The 19,534-nt window shown below is 41.0% G+C and overlaps 2 protein-coding genes and 1 long non-coding RNA gene across 6 annotated transcripts in view; all 3 read right to left on the bottom strand.

The window, feature by feature from the left end:
• LOC139622526 (uncharacterized) overlaps positions 1 to 40 on the bottom strand; it is a 5,186-nt gene extending 5,146 nt beyond the window's left edge. The window contains exon 1 of the long non-coding RNA XR_011691295.1: positions 1 to 40. This exon is cut by the window's left edge and continues 90 nt beyond it. This is a non-coding gene — a long non-coding RNA (uncharacterized lncRNA).
• Positions 41 to 6,467: 6,427 nt separating this feature from the next.
• Positions 6,468 to 11,404, bottom strand: LOC139622527 (homeobox protein Hox-D9b-like). The gene is made up of 2 exons (XM_071479884.1): positions 10,650 to 11,404; positions 6,468 to 9,158 (listed from the first exon to the last, which is right to left on the bottom strand). The coding sequence occupies exons 1-2, from the start codon at positions 11,332 to 11,334 to the stop codon at positions 8,914 to 8,916; spliced, it is 930 nt and encodes a 309-aa protein (XP_071335985.1). The 5' UTR covers positions 11,335 to 11,404; the 3' UTR covers positions 6,468 to 8,913.
• Positions 11,405 to 14,751: 3,347 nt separating this feature from the next.
• LOC139622528 (homeobox protein Hox-D11b-like) lies at positions 14,752 to 19,328 on the bottom strand. 4 transcript variants are annotated; one of them, XM_071479887.1, is made up of 3 exons: positions 18,066 to 19,328; positions 16,934 to 17,076; positions 14,752 to 15,926 (listed from the first exon to the last, which is right to left on the bottom strand). In XM_071479887.1, exons 1-3 carry the CDS (start codon positions 18,709 to 18,711, stop codon positions 15,822 to 15,824), a joined length of 894 nt encoding a protein of 297 aa, XP_071335988.1. In that variant the 5' UTR covers positions 18,712 to 19,328; the 3' UTR covers positions 14,752 to 15,821. The 4 variants fall into 4 exon arrangements, with proteins under 4 accessions (XP_071335988.1, XP_071335989.1, XP_071335987.1 ...); XM_071479888.1 differs by having other exon boundaries at positions 16,938 to 17,079; XM_071479886.1 differs by having other exon boundaries at positions 16,934 to 17,079.
• Positions 19,329 to 19,534: the final 206 nt, after the last annotated feature.

A 19,534-nucleotide genomic window follows, 5' to 3' on the forward strand; every position in this document is an offset into this window, starting at 1 on the left:
TGAGGAAAAGTCATGCGACCACTGAAAGTTTGGAGAGAAAACAAAGCAGAAGTCAGCCTCTGTTTTTTTTTGTTGTGGTTTAGTTTTAGTTTTTCTGAGGTGAGTGGAGGATGAAACTGCTCCCGCTGCCGCTCTCACGGGTCACGGTTCGCTCTCCGGGGAAGGAACAGACGCTTTTACCGTGCGTGGAGGCGCGCGGTGCCCACGAGCAGCTCTGTGCGACCGAGAGAGCGCGAGGTGAAGCTGCCCGCGAGGGTATGCTGCGCCGCACGCGCACACATGACCGCGAGAGGCCAATGACGAAGCTGTGTCGGCTCGTGAAGCGTGTGTGTGTGTGTGTGTGTGTTTATTAATTTGGAAGTGCAGCTTCACAAATCTGACTGCACACACACACACACACACACACACACACACACACACACAGCGGTGTGTGTGTGTGTGTGTGTGTGTGAGCCGTTTAAACAGCAGCTTCCAGAATAAAAGACTCACCGACCAAAATCTAACCACAACCGTAAAATCAGCAACTTCATCGAATCCACAAAATCCCACAAAACAAAAACGCACAAATCCAGGCAAATAAATCCACCCTGTGATCAGACAAATCAGACTCACTAAAATACTAATTTATGTTTTATTTTAATTCATTTAAATAACCCCCCCCCCCAGACTGCCAGACTTTCACCGAGTTCCCGGCGAATTCATTACTTCTATAGTTTATTTATTATGTGTTATTTTATTTCTGGACATTCATTGAATTGTTATTTTGATTGTTTGAAAACAGATTCATTTGTAGCTTCCTCTGAAATGTTCATGTTATTTAGGACAACAGAGTGATAATGTTCTCGCAGAACGCAGTGTTCTTGATGAGGCCCTGCAGAAGCAGCCCGCAGCCCGCAGCCCGCAGCTGGCCGCCGTGGGTCCGTGTTGTTGTCCTCGGGGGTGTTGGAGGAATGTGGGAGGTGACTGACTGCGGCAGCCCGGAGTGGCTTCAGTTCCGCTTTATTCTGACACTAATGCTGCTGCAGTATTTACTGAGCAACTCCACTCTTCTGGTCTGATTCTCCCGTTCGGTTCAGTTTTACATGTGCAGCTGAACCTCTCCAAGCTCTTCGTGCTGATGTAGCTGCAGCTCATCTAGGATGGAAATATGATGTGAAATTGAACGGTCTTGTATTAAATGTGGCTTTCTGTTTACACTTCACACTAAAATCCTTTACTTTTGAAATCATGCCTTAAACAGAGGAAACAAAATACAGACACATTTCTGTTTCAATTCTGCAGCACAGGGCTCAGAAAACACTGCAGGCCTTTTCTTACATTAGACACTTTGTTCAAGACTTAAATCTTACAGTGGAAACACCACACACACACACACACACACACACACACACTCACACACACACACACACACTCACACACACACTCACACACACACACTCTCTCTCACACACACACACACACACACACACACACACTCACCAGTCTGACGGTGAGTTTCTGAGAGAACACGTCGAACATGGAAGCAGTGAGAGTGAGAGGAAGAGGTAAAGGGGGTGGAGGATGAAGGCAGGAACAAAGAAGAGGCAGATATATCTCAGGGCCACATCTTAGGGCCACTTTGGTGGACCACGTCATAAATCGTGGCCTGCCAGTGAGGGAGGCTGGGCAGAGTCCAGCCCAACCTCAGTCTCTGATATGGACTCTCTGAGAACACGTCCTCAGCTTTCTCTCACCTTTCACTGTGCAAACCAGTATATGACCTCGGCACCAGGGCCCCCATTCTGGGGGGGCTATTCACTATTCACATCAGTGGGCTCCTGAGGAGTCCTGGACTTGAAGTCCTGGCACAGCCTGTAAATTCTGCTCTGGCTAAATTAGCTGTTTTCTGAATGTTCTCTGTTTTTGTGTCATGTGAGTTTTGACCCAATGAGCCAAACAAAAAACTGTGCAACCTTTGTCTGCCCCCAGTGGCCATTCTGTGCTTTAGAGCAGCAAGCACAGACAGCAGTGGGCTGATCATCCCTTTTATTATTATGATTATTATTATCATTATTATTATTATTATTATATATTATTTATTATTATTGTTTTATTTTTTTTTTATTGTTGTTTTATTATTGTTATTATTATTATTATTGTTGTTGTTGTTTTATTATTATTATTATATATATATTATTATTATTATTATTATTATTATTATTATTATTATTATTATTATTATTATTATTATTATTATTATTAATAATAATAATATATATAATATTATTATTACATGTTTTATCTTCTTTTATCCTTTATCTTCTCTGCTGTGATGCCACAAAGGCTAAATGGCAGTTTAGCCATAATCTGCAGCAGAGGTGGTTACTCTCATGTCTCCAGCTCTCTGCTTTACCATCTTTACCCTTAAAAGATGTTGAAAAAAAAAAAAATATATATATATATATATTTTATAATTTCCATTTTCATTTAACTGAAACTTCAATGGCTGACGTCCACCAGAAGCATCAATAAACTTGTCTTATAATAATCAGAAAATCTCATTCTTTTTGGTTTGTGATGATTCCAGCATGGTTTCATGTAAATATTCACACATACTCACCATGTGTCCATAAAGCAGCTACAACAGCTTTTTTGTGGTCTATGTGCTGTCCAGCTGTATCTTCCTCCTACAAATCAAATCAAAGTAGAAACACAGAAGTTATTTATTTTCATTTTAATGTTAGCAGCAGCCATCTCATTATAGTTCAACCAGATACCACAAACCACTTGTGCATTTCTATCATGTTAGTTTAAGAGAATCCAGTGAAAAGAGGCCTGAATATATACGAGGGAAAAATAAAACCAGAGAGCATCAATCAAATGTAAAATACAAGCTTCCCTTTGCTGAAGCTGCTACATTTCCCTCCTCTGAACCCTGTGTTTATCGCCTCGTCCTGAGGAAACACTCAGTTTACCTCCAGCTGCCTCAAACAGCAGCGGTGCTACAGGGCTGCTGGTGACAGGAGATGGCAGTATTGCCTGTAAAACAATATCATTTGTTCCCACTGTTGGTGAAGGTTACACTCAGGTGGTACACTGTGGTATTTTCAAGGACTTCTGCATATAAAAGACAAAAAGTGTCTTCATTGGTTCTGTTTAGCTCAGTGATTTGATTGTCTTATTGTAGCCATGTAAACATGAGCAGACAGGTCTGATGGTGTTTCTCCTCTGTAACCTTTGTTACTACTGTTATCACTTGTCCACTGATTGGGTCCTGGCTGTGACCACATCCCTCCGGTTTTAGCTTCTTTCTGCTCACCCCCAGACTCTTTTAGAATTGATTTAAAATCTTACTAATTAATTTTAAGGGCTCTTCGTGGCCTTCCTCTCAGTTACATTTATGACCTCTGAGCACCATGTGAGCCGGCACATAGTTGGAGATCCTCAGGCCGAGGTCTGTTTTCTGTTCCAGAGGCCCTGCTGAAAACTGGAGGGGACAGAGTGTTTGCAGTCAGGGCCCGAAGCTCTGGAACAATCTGTCCTGAGGAAATCAGGCCGATCGACTCAGTGACATCTTTTAAATCCCTTCTCACAATATATATCTATCTATCACAATATTATTATTATTACACCTATATTTAGTTTTTTTTTTCATGCTTCTATAATTTTCAGGTATTCGCAATTATTTTACTCTTCTCTCGGCTAAAAGCTAAATGGTTCAAGTTTAGATAGGTCTACTATGAGACTCTTCTAGAAACATATTTGAAGCCTTTCTATTCAGTTTTATTCAAATTTTATCTCTGCATTGACTTCAAGGTTGGGACTGACGGACTACAGGTCAAGGCGACTGAGAGCTTTATTCTGAAGAGGAAACAGAAAGCGGAAGTGGCCCCCTCTGGCTGCGGGAACGCTGATCCCCACAGTCAGAGGCTATCCCGTTGTCAAATGTGAGATGATTTGTTTCTTATTCATTATTCAAATCGAAACTTTATTCTATCATCTAATTAGCTTTTTACACCAAATTTGCAAATGAGTGAATTTTCCTACAGGCTGAGAAAATGAATTCTTTAATGATTTTCTTAAAAATCCCTCGCACAGTGAAACATGTGGCTTGAACACATCGTGACACTGAGTAGAAAGTTATTAAGATTTCAAGCTTTTAACACGACAGCTGCAGTATTTTCTGAGGCTCTCATGTTGAATATTTAATCTGAAGCAAGCACATCCTAAAAATGGTTTAAGTGTCACGAAGTAAAAGAAACACATAAAAATCAGCTCAACGCAGTGGAAAAGCCCTTTAATTCAACTTAATTACACTAACCGAGCTTTTCCCAGAGGAAAGTTTTCTGGCTCCACGTCTCGGAGGAAAGAGCGGATGGATAGAGCCCATTTTTACTGTCAGTGTTAATCGATTCTGTCATGTGAGTCTGTGCTGAGCTTTGAAGTGCACAGTTCTGACCATTACACCACTGAACCACTGAGCCCCTGTCACACTGAGTCCCTGAACCACTGAGCCCCTGAGCCCCTGAACCACCGAGGCCCTGAACCACCGAGCCCCTGTCACACTGAGTCCCTGAACCACTGAGTTCCTGAACCACTGAGGCCCTGTCACACTGAGCCCTTGAACCACTGAGCCCCTGAGTCCCTGAACCACCGAGGCCCTGAACCACCGAGCCCCTGTCGCCCTGAGCCCCTGCTGCAGCTCAGGAAACGCAACACCTCCACCCAGCGGGTGGACGCGGTGACTGCACACAGCCGCCGCTGCTGATTTACTTTTTCTTGAAACGCCTTAAACATCTTTACACGCAGAAATCCAGAGGCGTCACTTCGACACAACAAAATCAGCAGCTTGTTAATTAAATGTATTTCTCATCCTTCAGCTCAGAACTTCTTCCGCATGCATTTTGTCCCTGTAAAGAGGAACACATCACTCAAGCCTGCAGCTGCTTCTCACTGCTGATACCACTGCAACTGCAAACTGATGAGATCACCAACAAATTGAGGAAGGAAAACCATCCTTGTGAAGAATCCCTTTGGATGTCAGCCTTGTTGTTATGGAGGTTAGATGCGGTACCAGTGTGAACGCGCTCTATCTTCTTGCAGAAACATCTAATCGGGACCAATCATCTGAACATTACTCGCCGCCCAATTAAATTTTTGCAGCACAGTAAGAATTCCCTTTGTAGTGGTTGACGGTTAATGCAGTTCTTTGCTTCATTTTGTTTAATGGTGCTACAAATTACACATTTAGTCAGAATTATAAACATATCTAGTCTATTTTTATTATTTCATATTTACCCTTTTTTGCCTGTATGTATTTGAAGCTTTATTTTATGTTAATTAATGTTTTATTTTATTATTCTGGTCTGTTAATATAGGTGGTTAATGTAGGCTTTGTCCTAGGACAAATTATTCTTAATACTGCTGTGTGTGTATCAGTGCTCAGTCAGTGTAGCAGGACTATATGGAAATAACAATTTGTGCTTAATTTAAACAGACATTTTACAATTTGGAAATGAGACGATTCTTATTTATAAGAATAAAACAAAAATGTGGAAAATAACATAATGTGCGACTGACTGAATTAAATCTGACAGTTTGTGGAAGATTTTTAGCAACAGCACCAACAGGCCCTTTGCGAAACCCATGAGTTCTCTGTGGAATGGAGTCCGCAGTGGGTCGTGGCCTCCTCCTCTGCAGAGATGCGACTGAGCTTGTCTGGTCTCATCCGCAGACAATGACTTTAACATTTAGGACAGTTGCGGCTCAAAGGGAGGAAAGGGTGTCCAATAAAACCCCACAGCCCAGTCACGATGGCTGTCTGGGCTAAATGACTTTATGGCACCTCTCTCTCTCTCTCTCTGTGTGTGTGTGTCTCTGTCTTGAGTTGGGGGAGAAAGTCACGTTTATTCTCCAAATGCATGCTGTTGGTTTATGACCCTGCAGGATGAGCTCTGAGCGGATTATATGGCCGCAATAAATGAGGGAAGCTACGAGGCGCTGCACTGACTTTGACAAAACGAGGAGTCAGAAATGTCTCTCAGCACACCTGAGAACAGTCAAACACCTTGACGTTGGAATAACATCATCACAATAAACAACAGAAGAAACCGTATTATTGACCTGTAATCCAGTAGACAGCACACATGAAACACTGCTTGTTTTTCTCCTGATCACACCTTTAGAACGTGGAATCATACTGAGAGTAAAAATGAGCAGTGCAGGAGTAAACTATCCGAGCATCTGTGTTTCTCTATTATTACAAAATCTAAACATTTAACCTAATACAAAAAATATAAATACAAAAAAACAACTGTCATTTCATTAAGGCCGATATTATTATCACCATATATCCAGGGCTCCTACAGCTGTGCCACTGATATTAACAGACACGATAAATAAAGGCTTAAAAACTGGTGTAAACTAAATGACTAAATACACTAAAAGAGGAAAAAGGAAAAACAGGAGGACTCATAACGAACCATGGTGTTATAATCCATCATTTATTTCATTAAAAAAATCACCAGGAGCAGCAGATGGAGCCTAAATGAGCAGATGAAGGCCTCATGACGTCACATGTTGACTCCAGGTAAATCACAGCACAGGCCTGCTGCTGTAGGCTAACATAGCCTGATGTGTGTCCTTTTCTCCCAGAGAGAGAGAGAGAGAGAGAGTGTGTGTGTGTGTGTGTGTGTGTGTGTGTGTGTGTGTGTGTGTGTGTGTGTGTGTGTGTGCGCGCCCTGGATCTTCCTGCAGTTTAATGTTAGGATACTTTTCTTTCTGACATGAACGTAGGTTGTGCTCGTTTCTGTTCAGACAGTGAAACATGAAAACTAACCTTCAGACTGCTGTCACACCGTAGCTTAGCAATGACTGGTGTGTGTGTGCGTGTTTCTGGTACCTCTGTGGGACCTCTTCCGATATAGACGCCGTCCTTGCTGGGACCAGTGGTCGTCATGGGGACCACAGCCCGGTCCCATTGAGGCAAAACGTCATTTCTGAGGTCTGGTTATGGTTGGGGGTGAGGAGGCTGAGTTAGAGTGTCCACAGTGGAATAATGGAGCAGGAGTCAATGCAATGTACTAACAAGGACAGCTGTGCAAGCCTGTGTGTGTGTGTGTGTGTGTGTGTGTGTGTGTATGTAGAGGAATACAGGCATGACCATATCTGCATATTTAGACCCACAGAACAACACATACACATAGCTACAATGACAACAACAGCAACAACAACAACAACAATAACAACAAATATGCCCATAAGGCTGCATGCACAGTTTTATAAAAGCAGGAACAAGCAGGAAGTTTATTCTGGTTTAAGTTCCTTTTGAATTATTTGCTTTCAGGGGAGACCAGGGCTGGTTGTAACACATCTCTCTGATGGGAGGCACGGACAGCGTCGCTCTCCTGGACACGCCTGCCACCTACATATATGCTGTTTGTTTGTGTTGGTTTAGTTTACGGTTAAGGTTTTGTAACCCTGTCAAGCTGACGTGCTTCTCTGTTCCAGGATAAACGATTTGTTAAAGCAGACTCCACGTGAAGGTTACAACTGCAAGCTGTGAGATGATCTATAAGGTGGTGGATGGACATGAGACATATTTCAGCAGGTTGCAACTAACCTCAGGTTGTCTAACGATTATGATACATGCTTGGTATCTGTTTTCAGTCCTGGACTGAAGGGAAAGACAACAGGAGCCTAATTCCTTAAAACCTAATCTGGTAACTCAGAGAGACGTCATTTAAATGCAGGACTGGATAGAGTCACTAACGCCTCACCTTGTTGTTGTGTGAATAATCAGCTAGTTGGAGGTTTCAGTTCACAGTAACTTCCATTTCTGACACGTCTTCAACTCTGGTTTGAACAAACTGTCTCTTACAAAACGAGTGCACGTTAATTTATCACATTTGAAACGTGTTTATCACATGTTTCAAATGTGAAAAATTCACATCGAGGCGCATCCATGAGAAAACAACTACTTCACGTGCGTATTTCTTTATGGAAGGGTAATGGCGTCGTTAGCCAGAGGCAATGAGACTGAGCAGCAGCAGGCAATAAGTCCGACCACACTAACTGTGCTTTGTGTCTTAAGCTTCAGTAACATTCAAACATGTAAACCTTTAAATTAAAGCCAACAAACATCAGCTGATCATATTTGTGTTCACCACTTCTCCCCAGTTTTGTCTTAGTCTCACTAGTTTCGGGCATTTCATTTTAATTTCAACTAAATGCTCTGTGACTATTTTCTTCAGACCATAAAAGACAGGTGCTCAGCCATAAGACCACTCATGGGGTTTGTCTTTGATAGCAGCACAGTCTCGTCTGGCTCGCTGAAAGCAGCTTTTATGAGGATGATAGTTTTAGCACTAAATCATAAAGCACAATTCGCATTTTGGCAGAAAGCACAGAAAATTTATGTGAACTCAAGTGTGTGTCAAGTGTTTCCAGTCTGGACATGTGAGATATACAACCTTATCAAAAACAGATGTGTTTTAAAATGAGAAAAGTCTTTGATATCAACTTTGTGGTTTTTTTTTTGTTTCAATTTATGGATCTCTCTGTAAATGTTACCATTTTACTCTGAGTATTATTTACAGCGGTCCCAGGTTACAGGTTAACTGTCTTCATTTTGTAACATGCGGATGGAAGAATACTACAAGATGAGGTCAAAGGTCAAAAGAGGTTGATAGGAATAATTTTTTTAAAGTGTTACAACACATCTTGGTCTTCCCTGCAGTGTCACCTCTGCAGTTTTCCGAGGCGGCCATGTTACCCCCACAATCCACTGCTCAGTAACAACTGATCAGGCCAGTTGATGTGAAAGATGTCGGGCGTCTTGGAGCACCGCCTTTTCTTTTATCAGCTCTAACCTTGCCACCTCCTCGCCCCTCCTGGGAAAGAAAAAAAACAACCCCCGCGTCCCCTCTCAATCCATCATTCGTTCATACTCCTCCTCTCACGGATCATCAGCTTCTTCATCTTCATCCGTCTGTTCTGGAACCAGATTTTGACTTGTCTCTCTGTTAGATTTAAGAGTCCTGCCACCTCCAGGCGCCGGTCCCTGGTCAGGTACATGTTGTAGAGAAACTCCTTCTCCAGCTCCAGGGTCTGGTGTTTGGTGTAGGGACACCTCTTCTTCCGGGTCGACTTGGCGTGGATCCAACTAGCTGATGGGTTTTCTGCAGAAGAAGAGACAGAGTGATGTAGGGTTTAACTTAAACCACACACTGTCTGCAGGTTGGTGCGTGCCTGTGTGTGTGCTGTAAATAGTTCAAAGACTGACTTAAAAAAAAAAGAAAATCAAAGAAAACATTCTGAGGAACAAATTTTATGAGCCTGCAACTTTTGGCTCATTAGGAAAAGAAACAATAACACAGCTCTTTAAAGACGGCGTTCAATTGCTCCAAAGCTAAAACTCAAACAGAGTTCCAGCATTAGGGTTGTTAACGGCCTCATTTTACCCTTCCTTCATTTCAATAATTTAACATAATGGGACCTAATGTAGAATTATGTTTGCAGCTCCTGATGTAGCTTATAGAACTTTTAAGGTGAAAATGGTTTTGGAAGGACGGTAAGCAGCAATAAATACAGCAGAGTATACCCAATAAAAAAAAAATCTCTGCCTGAGTGCAAGCAGTGTTGATAAACTGCCAAACTGAGCCTCATTTTCAGAATGATTAAACTGCAGTTGGGGAGGGATTTTTGAACCTTTGACTGATATGAAGTCTTTTATCGACCACTTAAAAAAGTAAAGCGGCCGCAGATGCAGTCAGACAGACAGCAACAAGTATTTGGTTTTGTAGCCACACACCAACACCACTTTACACCACAGAGCACAGCTTTGCTCACTGTTTGAATTATTCATTCATTGTTCATTTATCATGAAGTGGACTTCAGGTTGGCAAAGATCTCCTTGAAACCTTCCTTTAACAGTAAGTAGACCTCTTAAATGAATCTTAGCTATAAGATTTTTAAAAACCATTTAAAATGCATAAAAACCTAATTTCTGACATGAAAAAGTAGAACAGGAGTTCATAGTTTTTTATACTGTTGAACATTTAATAGCAGTAACAATAGCCTAGATTTACAGAAGCATTCATACACTAATGTGATGAGAAAATTAAATGTAGCAAAATGCTCGTTTTGTTTTTGTGGAATAGAACTATTATAATTATTTTTTATAATTATTGTTGATGTTGTTAGAGGCCTAGTTGTATCTGTCATTTTTTGTTTATTAAAATTCAAATTTTTCAAGATTACTGTTGTAGATTTGAAGTTTGTATTTACTCATGTGTGTGCAACTTATCAATAGCTTATAAATTATTCAGGATTTATTTCTTTTCCAAAATAAACTGCAAGAAAAATTTGGCTCACTCACTTCGTGCACAGATCTATTCAGAGAAATGCTTTGTAACCCAACCTGCGTTTTCCCTATAGTGACAAATTGCTAAATAACAGCAATAGCACTTTAATTATTTTAATGGACAATAAAGTTTTATATTTTACCGTTTACAAGACATTTATAGGGCTATAAAAGTCACACGCACTTACTTACTTACTTGGGCCACAATCTCCCTCTCTTTTACACACACACACACACACACACACCTGTGTAATGCCACTTCTTACGCGCTAATAAACATTCCTGGGTTTGGTATATCTGTCTTTACCCGCTTCAGCCTGCTGCTGTGTTTTCCTCTCCCCTTCCTCGTTTTTGGGCTCAGGTTTTCTCCCCAGCTCCTCCACGGTCCCGAGCCGTTCGAGGACCACCTCGGCCGGGCTGGCGAAGCTGGAATCCCCGGGGCTGTCGTGTGACGGCGGGGAACTCTCAGGTTTAACCGCCTCGTACCTCGGGCTGGGACTGGAGAGGTCACCCTGAGCGGGGAGACACCCGGGAAAACCGGCCGGAGCTTGCGACAGAGCGGTCTCCGCGGTGGGAGTCGCTCCCTCCCAACAGCGGACGAACCTGCTCTCCGAAGCGGCCGAGGACGCGAGGTGTTCGGCGTGTGCCTGCGCCTGCGGGCCGTAATAGGGGTGGTGGTGACTCAGGAGGTGATGGGGATGAAAAAGGCCGGGGATGGATGCACCGGGGGCGGACTGCAGCTGCGGAGAAGAAGACGAAGAGGAGGTGGAGGTGTTTGTCCAAGGAGAAAAGCCATTTAAGCTCGTTTGTTTCTGGGAAAAATGTGAGAAATCCGGAATGTGTGCGCTGGGAGTCCCCTCCTCCTCCTCCGCTCCCCGGGCTGGCTTAGCGCAGCCGGCCGTCGAACCCTGCAAGCTTCCCGGGATGAAATGTGCACCGTACGGCTCCTCGGTCTGGAGCCCCATCATAGAATAATAATTCGTTAGCGACATGTTTATTTTATTATTTCAATAAAAAGACACTTAAGTGCGACTGTAAAACGTTGGATGGGCTGGTATAGTGGCTTACATCCTCCCCAAAAATGGTAGTAATTTTTTTCCAGCCCTTACCTTCTACTCGGCTGCCCATTGGTTACACTGCGGACCACATGGTTAGACTGTATTTACCCAGAATGGGAAATAAATCAAGTCATTCTTTTGTGTCCAGAAATGTGATAGTAGGCCTCGTAGCCTGCTGCCAGGTGGGAATGACCGAAGCATATACGCTTTCGAAACTGTGGACGTCAACCACCGTTTTACAGGCTGGAAAAAAGGTGGCGAGGAGTCGTTTACAAGCTCGTTTGAAGAGTGTGTGTGTGTGTGTGTGTGTGTGTGTGTCTCATCATTGGATTTGTGTCAGTGGACACTGTTCTCATTGGCCTGCGAACATCCTGCACCTCATTAATTATTATTATTAGTAGTAGTAGTAGTAGTAATTTAGGTTGTTTACTTATACACAATGAATTATTGTCAGATTCTACTTCTCGACTCATCAATTCATTTTTGTGTAGCCTAAGTTTTTTTGTCATGTGATGTTTTGTTGAGGGAAAACAGGAGCACGGATTTACCAGTGTCGGTCATTTTTATTTTGTTTTTTTCAAGTGTTAGTTTCAGGCCTGTGAGTCTGTTTGGACGTTTTTCAGCAACGCGTCATTAATAAATGAAAGAACCATGTTTGGCTCGATGCCTAAACCCCAGTTAAACGCGGTCTGTTTTCACGGGCTTCGTGTCCGTGTTTGTGTGAAAGTGAACTTTCATTGGCTGGAGACACGAACCAGACTCTAACATAGACCTTGATCCTTGTCTCTCCTGCACTTTTCGCGCCATCTGCTGGTTGGATGAGCGGGGATTCCCAAATTAAAGTAACGTGATCATCAACCCGACATCACGTGTTGGAAGGTAACTGTTGAGTGAAATAACAAGTTTCTTTTTTTTTCTTTTTTTTTTTAATTTAAATTTATTGTTATTATTTATTTTATTATTAATATAATAAAGTAAATAAATAGAAAAACAATTTTCTTAAAAAGATATAATTAATAAAAATAATAATAAATTAAAAAAACAAAAACAATTTTCTTTCAATGCAGTATCCAGTACTTTCTAAAACCGTCACTAAATGCTGCACTATTCAAATATTTTAACTTGCAAATTTGCATTGCTTAGTCATTTTGCACAGACTGAACCTCTCCACACACTTTTCATATCATAGTTATATGACCATGTGTGTATATATATATATATATATATATATATATATATACACACTATTCCACATATTGCAGTCACTTCCTCTTTGTATATAAACAGCTGTTTATATTGCATATATAGCTCCACTGTCCACACTGATATAGCAGCACTCTGTATTCTGCAGTTCTAACTCACACCTGCACTTTAGCTGTCAAAATGATTTCTTTACACTTCTGATAAGATGTTAACTGCATTTCTGCACACACACAATAAAGTTAAATTTAATCTAATTTTGTAATTTTTAGCTACCTACCTCATTTTAGGCCTAAATCTTTTTTTTTTTGCAGGAGTACTTTTACTTTTGATACCTAACGTTCACTTTGCAAACAATACTTCTGTAATTTTACTTAAAAAGGCTGCTGAATGCAGGACTTTTACTTGTAAATGAGTGTTTATCACATTGTGTTATTGTTACTTTTTCTTAGGTAAAAGATCTGCACACATATTCCACCACTGACATCACAACACAGAATGTATTTAATAAGATCTGGTCCTGTGGAATATCATTAAAAAAAAAAGGTCTGTTTGAACATACAGTCTACTTTAATGCCTTTTTATTTCGCAAATTATCAGCTTAATATAAATTCTGGTAACTGGTTATAATTTAATCTGTCTGGACCCTTAAGGATTCAGGCCAGTAGAGGGATGTAATGCAATGACTGAGTGAAATCTCAGTTAGGTGGTAGGGACACGGCTGCTCTGGTGTGTAGAAGTCATGCAGGCTGCCATATAAATTTATATGACGGACTATAAGAAGTAATGAAAGACGCTGGCACAGTTTGCAATGGCGTTTTGCCGTAAGCTGATACCAACAAGTTTTAAAGGTGAGCATTAAGAAGATAATTTATATTGCTACTAATATTATTACTATTAGTTTCACTATTACATTACTATTTGTATTATTTGTGTTACAGTTATGACTACTTTGCTGTTGCCTGTCATCGTTTTTACTGGTCACACAAGTCGCCTTATTTAGCATTTATACACAGACAAACATTGTATAAATGGCTTATAACACACTAATGTAGATGTTAGCTGCTATTTGGACATTTAATAAGAATTAGTTCATGTGAATTATTTGTCTTCTCCAATGAAGACTTGTTTTTTTAATAGTACATCTGTGTTTTTATCATGTGAGCAATTACTTACAGCAGCCTTCCCTTATAGGTGCACTTGTATCTGCTCACAGACAGATTATACTGCACCACCACCACTGCCACTGTTTCTCCTTCCAACAAAGACGTTGCTGCTACGACTGCTACATTACTGCAGCTGCAGATATCGATACTCAGTAGTATCCCTAATCCTGCTTCTTCTACTACTGTTGTTACTACTTGTATTGCAGTATCTACATAAATGCTACTTCTTACTAGTTCTATCAATGGACTTTACTTTTCTACTACTTGTCTACAACCACTACTACAATATCCATTTCTTTAAGACAGGAAAAATACAACTGAAACAATGCAATGCTTAGACATATATAAAAAATCTGTTTGAAACGTGACTGTGTTCATTTAAAAAAAAAAAGGCTCAACCAGCTTAGTCAGGTTTATTGTGGGCCATTAGGTTAAATGCCTTTAGTTCCAACCAGAAACCAGAAACACAATCTCTCCTTTCATCTCCCTGTCTTTTTTTTTTTTGCATTGCAAACAAATACACACTCACACACACTCATGCACAGGCCTGCTCACACATGGACTGAGCGAATGTGTGGGACAAAGACAGAGAGAGACAGCAGACTGTCTGTATTGCCCCAATAAAAGTCATTAGGCTGAGGAAATGGTGGTTGTGACGGTGTGGTGTGTCGTGCTCGCTTTGCGGTTCAAGGTTCATTAGCAGCCTTGGACTCATTGTGCGTTTCTGTTGTCTGGTCCCATGTTGTTCAAAGTCTGGGTCGGGACCCCAGAGTGGGAAAAACAGAGAATACAAGACAAAACCTGTTTTCTGCTTTTATGTGTTTCCTCCATAGTTTGACTCTCCCACTCTTTACTGCTGAATGTTCCACTTTATAGTTTTGTAACCCGGAGGCATAATTAACCCAGTTTTTAGTTTGTAAGGTGGTGCTTACAATTTAGAAATGTTAACATACTCCATTTTTTTGGTTGCAGAAGTGATCACACATGACATTCATTTCATTTTATTACAATATAAAAACATTTAGACATCACCCTGTGCACAGCTTCAGATAGCACGGTGACAAACCTTCATTTAAAACAAACAATATTCCGTTTGTGCATTTTGTGTAAATATTTTCTTTTGGTAAAACATTTTTTTAAAGTGTCTAAACTGGTTGTTTCTTTCACAACTTTACTCATCTAAACTTCAAAGTTTTTACATAAAATTCAGGATTACACATTAAATGGCTGTTTTAGAAAACCTCCTCTTATCAGGTCGTCAAACATTTTAACACCGTCTTCATTTTTATGTGTGCATGTATCAAATTATGGTAAATAATGAAATAAAAATAAAGGGACAATATCAAAGAAAACAGAAAAAGTAGCAGGTACCAATACAAATATGATGACAAATATCAAAATGATTAACATAGTCTGTCGGCAGCCTAGTTACATTTGGTTTTATGAGGTAATTGTATTGTTATTATTTAGATGGATAGAAAAAAATGTTGTTTGTTTTAAAAGCTCACAAACACACTCATTTACACACACACACACATAATTAGATTGTCAGCAGTGCAAATCAACATAAAAAAACACAGAAGACAAAAACAAAATCAAATATTCTCAGAAATGTGAAGTCTGATGCACGAGGTTCCACGGCCTCGAGTGTAAGAGACTACATCTGTATCTGATGTTGCCCTGTGTAGTTTCTCTGAGAATGTATGTCCTCACTTCCGAGTATTTATAGAACACAAAGACCTAAAGCACAAAGAGGGTTGAGCCACATGACTTTGGCTTGAAATAAGGCAAAGGGAGCGTTTTTAAAAATGTTTTCGTGATGAAAGATCAAAATAATCAGGAGCTAGACAGAGAATTTCAAAGAGAAGCTGCTGCTGGAGCCTAAACCTGAGCCTTAGAGTTCTCCTTGAGAGGAGGCAGGTTTATTTATTCGTTTGTTTGTTTGTTTGTACCTTAATTTATGGCTCTATTAACCTGCCTACGTGACTGGAATCAACAGTGCTGTAAGAGTGTTTGCAGACTCGCACTGTTTTGGGGATGACATTAAAAAGACCCTCATCTATCCATCAGAAGAGGTGGTATTGTGCATAGTACTGCAGTCTCTCTCTTTTCAGTTTCTTCTCTTTCATTCTTCTGTTCTGGAACCAGATTTTCACCTGTCTGTAAAAATAAAGCACAGAATAGGTCACGCTGCTGCTAGAGATAGAGTTCATTTAAAAACATCGGACAAATGTAAAATGCTGCAGCAGAAAACATTCAGTGCCAAACATCATCCTGCTGTTTTTTATCAACACGTCAGACACAAAATTCATAGAGAATGTAATCTGCATGATGCTCACATGCACGTGGCAAATAAGGATGGTGATGGTGAAGTATGAAAACAAAACACATCTGGCTATGGAAGCATCATCAGTTCTCTGATACAACTGTAATGTGTGTACATTTCAAAGCCAGTATTTTATTCCTGGAGGGTGGAATAGAAGCCGCCAGCTTAACTTCTCACTGCAGCATATAAATATCTCACCACAACAAACTGCAACTAATTATTTTCATTATCAATTAATCTTCCCCGTTATTACTCTTATTATTAGATTTTCTCATTTTGTGTAGAAAAAGTCTGAAAAATGTGAAAAATTCCCATTGAATTTTCTCAGAGCCCAAGTTGACATCTTTAAATGTCTGATCCAGACATTTACAGGCGTGTAATGCATTCAGAAAGAAATGGTTGCCCTGTTCTTTCAAGATTCTTATCTCAGAGTTCTGAGATAAGAATCTCGTTAATTCAGAAAAACAAGAGGATTTTTGTTTCCATGAAGACATTTCTCAGAATTCTGAGATAATAATCTCGTTAATTCAGAAAAAAACAGGGCAAACTTTTTTTTCTCAAGTGAATGCATTACTCTTCTGTAGATATTCAATCTACAATGATATAAAACAGAAGAAAAGCAGGGAGAAACCCACGTCAGAGAACCACAGAGTGGTTTTTTGCATGTTGCAGCCCTGCAGTGTCTGAGGGCTTCACTGCAGCCAGACGCTCCAGGGCTGCACAACACCTGGTGCAGTGATTTACTCTGATCCCGCTCTAACTGGAGCAAGGTTAGTTTTCACAATCTAACACATCTTTTTTATTAAATAAACCGTAATCAAGAAAATATTACTGCACCTACACACCGGTCTGTCAGCAGCAGAAGGCGGGACAGCCGCATGCGTCTGTCTTTGTTGATGTAAACGTTGAATAGAAACTCTCTCTCCAGCTCTCTGATCTGCTGTTTGGAGTAAGGACAACGCTTCTTCCTCTTCGCAGAACGCTCTGCTGGAGAAAGGGGGAGAAGATTAAACATGAAATGGAAAAAAAAAAACAGAAACACATGTAAATCTGTGACTTAAATTTAAACTTTTAATTTAAGGTGATTGTCAAGGTCTAAATCAAACAGTCTGGCTATCATGAAAACATGTTCACCTTAGCTTATTTCCATGCATTTGTAGATTTGCATCTCCAACAGGCTTATTTAGGCCTAATGCATGGTGAGCAGCTTATGTGACTGTTTCCTATTTCAGCAGATACAATTACAACTAACAAACTGGGAGAAAATTGTAATGTTAATTAACTTTAATGTGTAACTCGTTTAGAATATAGAAAACCACATTTACCAGCTGTTTATCATTGCTACCTTTGGCATAAGTGAAGGGTTTATTCACATAGACACACAGAAGGAAAACATTTAATATGACGCTATGATTTCTAAACTTATAGACAGCAGATCTACAGGCCTGTAGGCTGTGTAGACTTTTCATATTTGATTTAAAAATATATATGTGGTTATAATGGGGCATTTAAAAAAGCCTATACTCACCACTACACTTATTACTTCTTGATAATTTGTTCTTTAATGGTAACATTGTCCCGTATCCCAGTGGGCTTTATTTTGAAAAGAGGAACCTGATATCAGACTAAACAAACACATGGAATTTGGCAATAATTAATAGATAAATTAAAGATTTAAGGACTGACTATTTTGTAACCTACACAAATCACCTCTTGGCTGTCAGATATGTTATAATAATATATTCTGACTCTTGACTGCATTTTATGCTCAGAACGTTTTCATTAAATTTATTTTGACTGAATATTTTTGTTGGATATTTATCAGTTGTAATCAGTAAATGTCTTGAGTCTATATCATATGAAGAGGCCCCAGCCGGAGTCAGGACTGCACAAACTGCTGGCTCATTCAAACATCATTACAGGACTGAACCACATTCTCTCATGAAAAAGAGGAAACTGTGACTTCCACTCACTGCGGCCGTGCCCGCTGTCTGCTCCGCCGCTGGATGACGGCGCATCCTCGTCCTCCTTCCCCGCCGGAGGTGACGCTGACCCCGCCCTCGCCTCGTCGCTCTCCCCGCTCTCCCCGCTCGTCCACTCGGCCCAGTGGGTCTCCCCCTCACGCCGCTGCTCAGTGCCCGCCTTCGGGTCCTCTGTCTCTCCCGCGTACTCGGAGAAGCGGTCGAAACCCGGCGGCAGGATTCTGTTGCGGCCGGCCGGGAAGAGGAGCTGTGAGTCCGGGTTGTACGTGGTGTATCTGCCGGGGAAGCTCCGCGGGTCTCCGGCTGACGCATGTGCGTGAAAGCGGGGATCAGCACCATAACCCTTCCCGCTGCTGCTGAGGATCGTTTCCGACGCGGGTGGGAAGCCCTGGTAAACACCGTCCCCCGGCAGGCTTAAGCAGGAGGCGACGGGCCGGTTGGCCTGGTAGAAGGTCCATTTGCCCGGCTGAGGGTACTGCTGTGGCGGCGGGTGGTAGCAGTGTCCCCGGTACTCCGGCAGTCTGCTCCCTGAAGCGGTGCCGTGGTCCAGCAGAGCTGTGCCGTTCTCCATTAAAAAGGGTGAAGTGATGGAGCCAAAGTCAGACTTTGACGGATATGTGCAGCTTGGTAAATACATGGACAATCACAACACTTACAGTTTGACCACACTGTGACGAAATGTCTTTAAACAGGGTAAGAGGTTAAACCCTGTCTCTGTGTCCACATGAGGGACAGCAAATTAGTTGTTAACCATATAAAAATCAATATAAACTTAATGTAAACTTGTAAACTAAAAAAGTCTCCAGATCTCTTCAGACCTCCTCTCAAAGCTCAAAGTCGTTGGAACAGTGAGGAAAACATAGTCTTTGACCTTGTGCAGGCTGATTACACTTAACTACAGCTAAAGGCAGGGCTGCATGTTTTTGTAGTCAAGCCATGTCAAATCCAAGCCTGGCCAACCCCAGACACGCACGCACACACACACACACAGACACAGACACACGACAGTGCTACAGTTAAGCCTTTATGGTATGTCCTATAAAATATAAATACATTGAAATGTAAACCATACAGGGAAAACAATACGTCTCAAGAGTGTTATGTAGGCTGTACTGCATAGCCTGTAATAAAAATCAGTTTTTCAAGCAAACAGAAAAACATTCCTCTTGCAAGTAGATTGATTCTGTACAGATGTGCGCGTGTCATTTGATTTCTTGGAAATTTTCAACTTATAAAACCACACCTGGTGTTCAAAGCAAATTTCCAAGACATGTCATGGAAAAGAAAGAAGCACAAACAAGTCTTAGAAAAGGCTTGGCTTCAAAGCCTGTTTGGACATTTATGAGGCAGGCTTCGTTGGCACTAAATGTACTTGGTAAGAGCCTTCTTAAAAAGGTTTTTATCCTCTGTGATCATCCATCTTGTCATATGTGCACATGCAGGCTGAATCCACTTAAAAG

Source organism: Trachinotus anak, unplaced genomic scaffold (genome assembly GCF_046630095.1).
Source record: "Trachinotus anak isolate AG129_WGS33_773 ecotype Australia unplaced genomic scaffold, CSIRO_AGI_Tana_v1 ptg000007l, whole genome shotgun sequence".
Taxonomy (NCBI): Eukaryota; Metazoa; Chordata; class Actinopteri; order Carangiformes; family Carangidae; genus Trachinotus; species Trachinotus anak.

Excerpts from the sequence above, each read along its gene's own strand:
- LOC139622527 (XM_071479884.1), bottom strand. The coding sequence starts at position 11,334 with ATGTCGCTAACGAATTATTATTCTATGATGGGGCTCCAGACCGAGGAG. Across the intron at positions 9,159-10,649 it reads ACAGCAGCAGGCTGAAGCGG|AAAACCCATCAGCTAGTTGG; the intron begins GTAAAGACAGAT and ends CTTCTTCTGCAG.
- LOC139622528 (XM_071479886.1), bottom strand. The coding sequence starts at position 18,711 with ATGTATTTACCAAGCTGCACATATCCGTCAAAGTCTGACTTTGGCTCC. Across the intron at positions 17,080-18,065 it reads AGACAGCGGGCACGGCCGCA|CAGAGCGTTCTGCGAAGAGG; the intron begins GTGAGTGGAAGT and ends CCCTTTCTCCAG. Across the intron at positions 15,927-16,933 it reads TGCTGCTGACAGACCGGTGT|ACAGGTGAAAATCTGGTTCC; the intron begins GTAGGTGCAGTA and ends TTATTTTTACAG.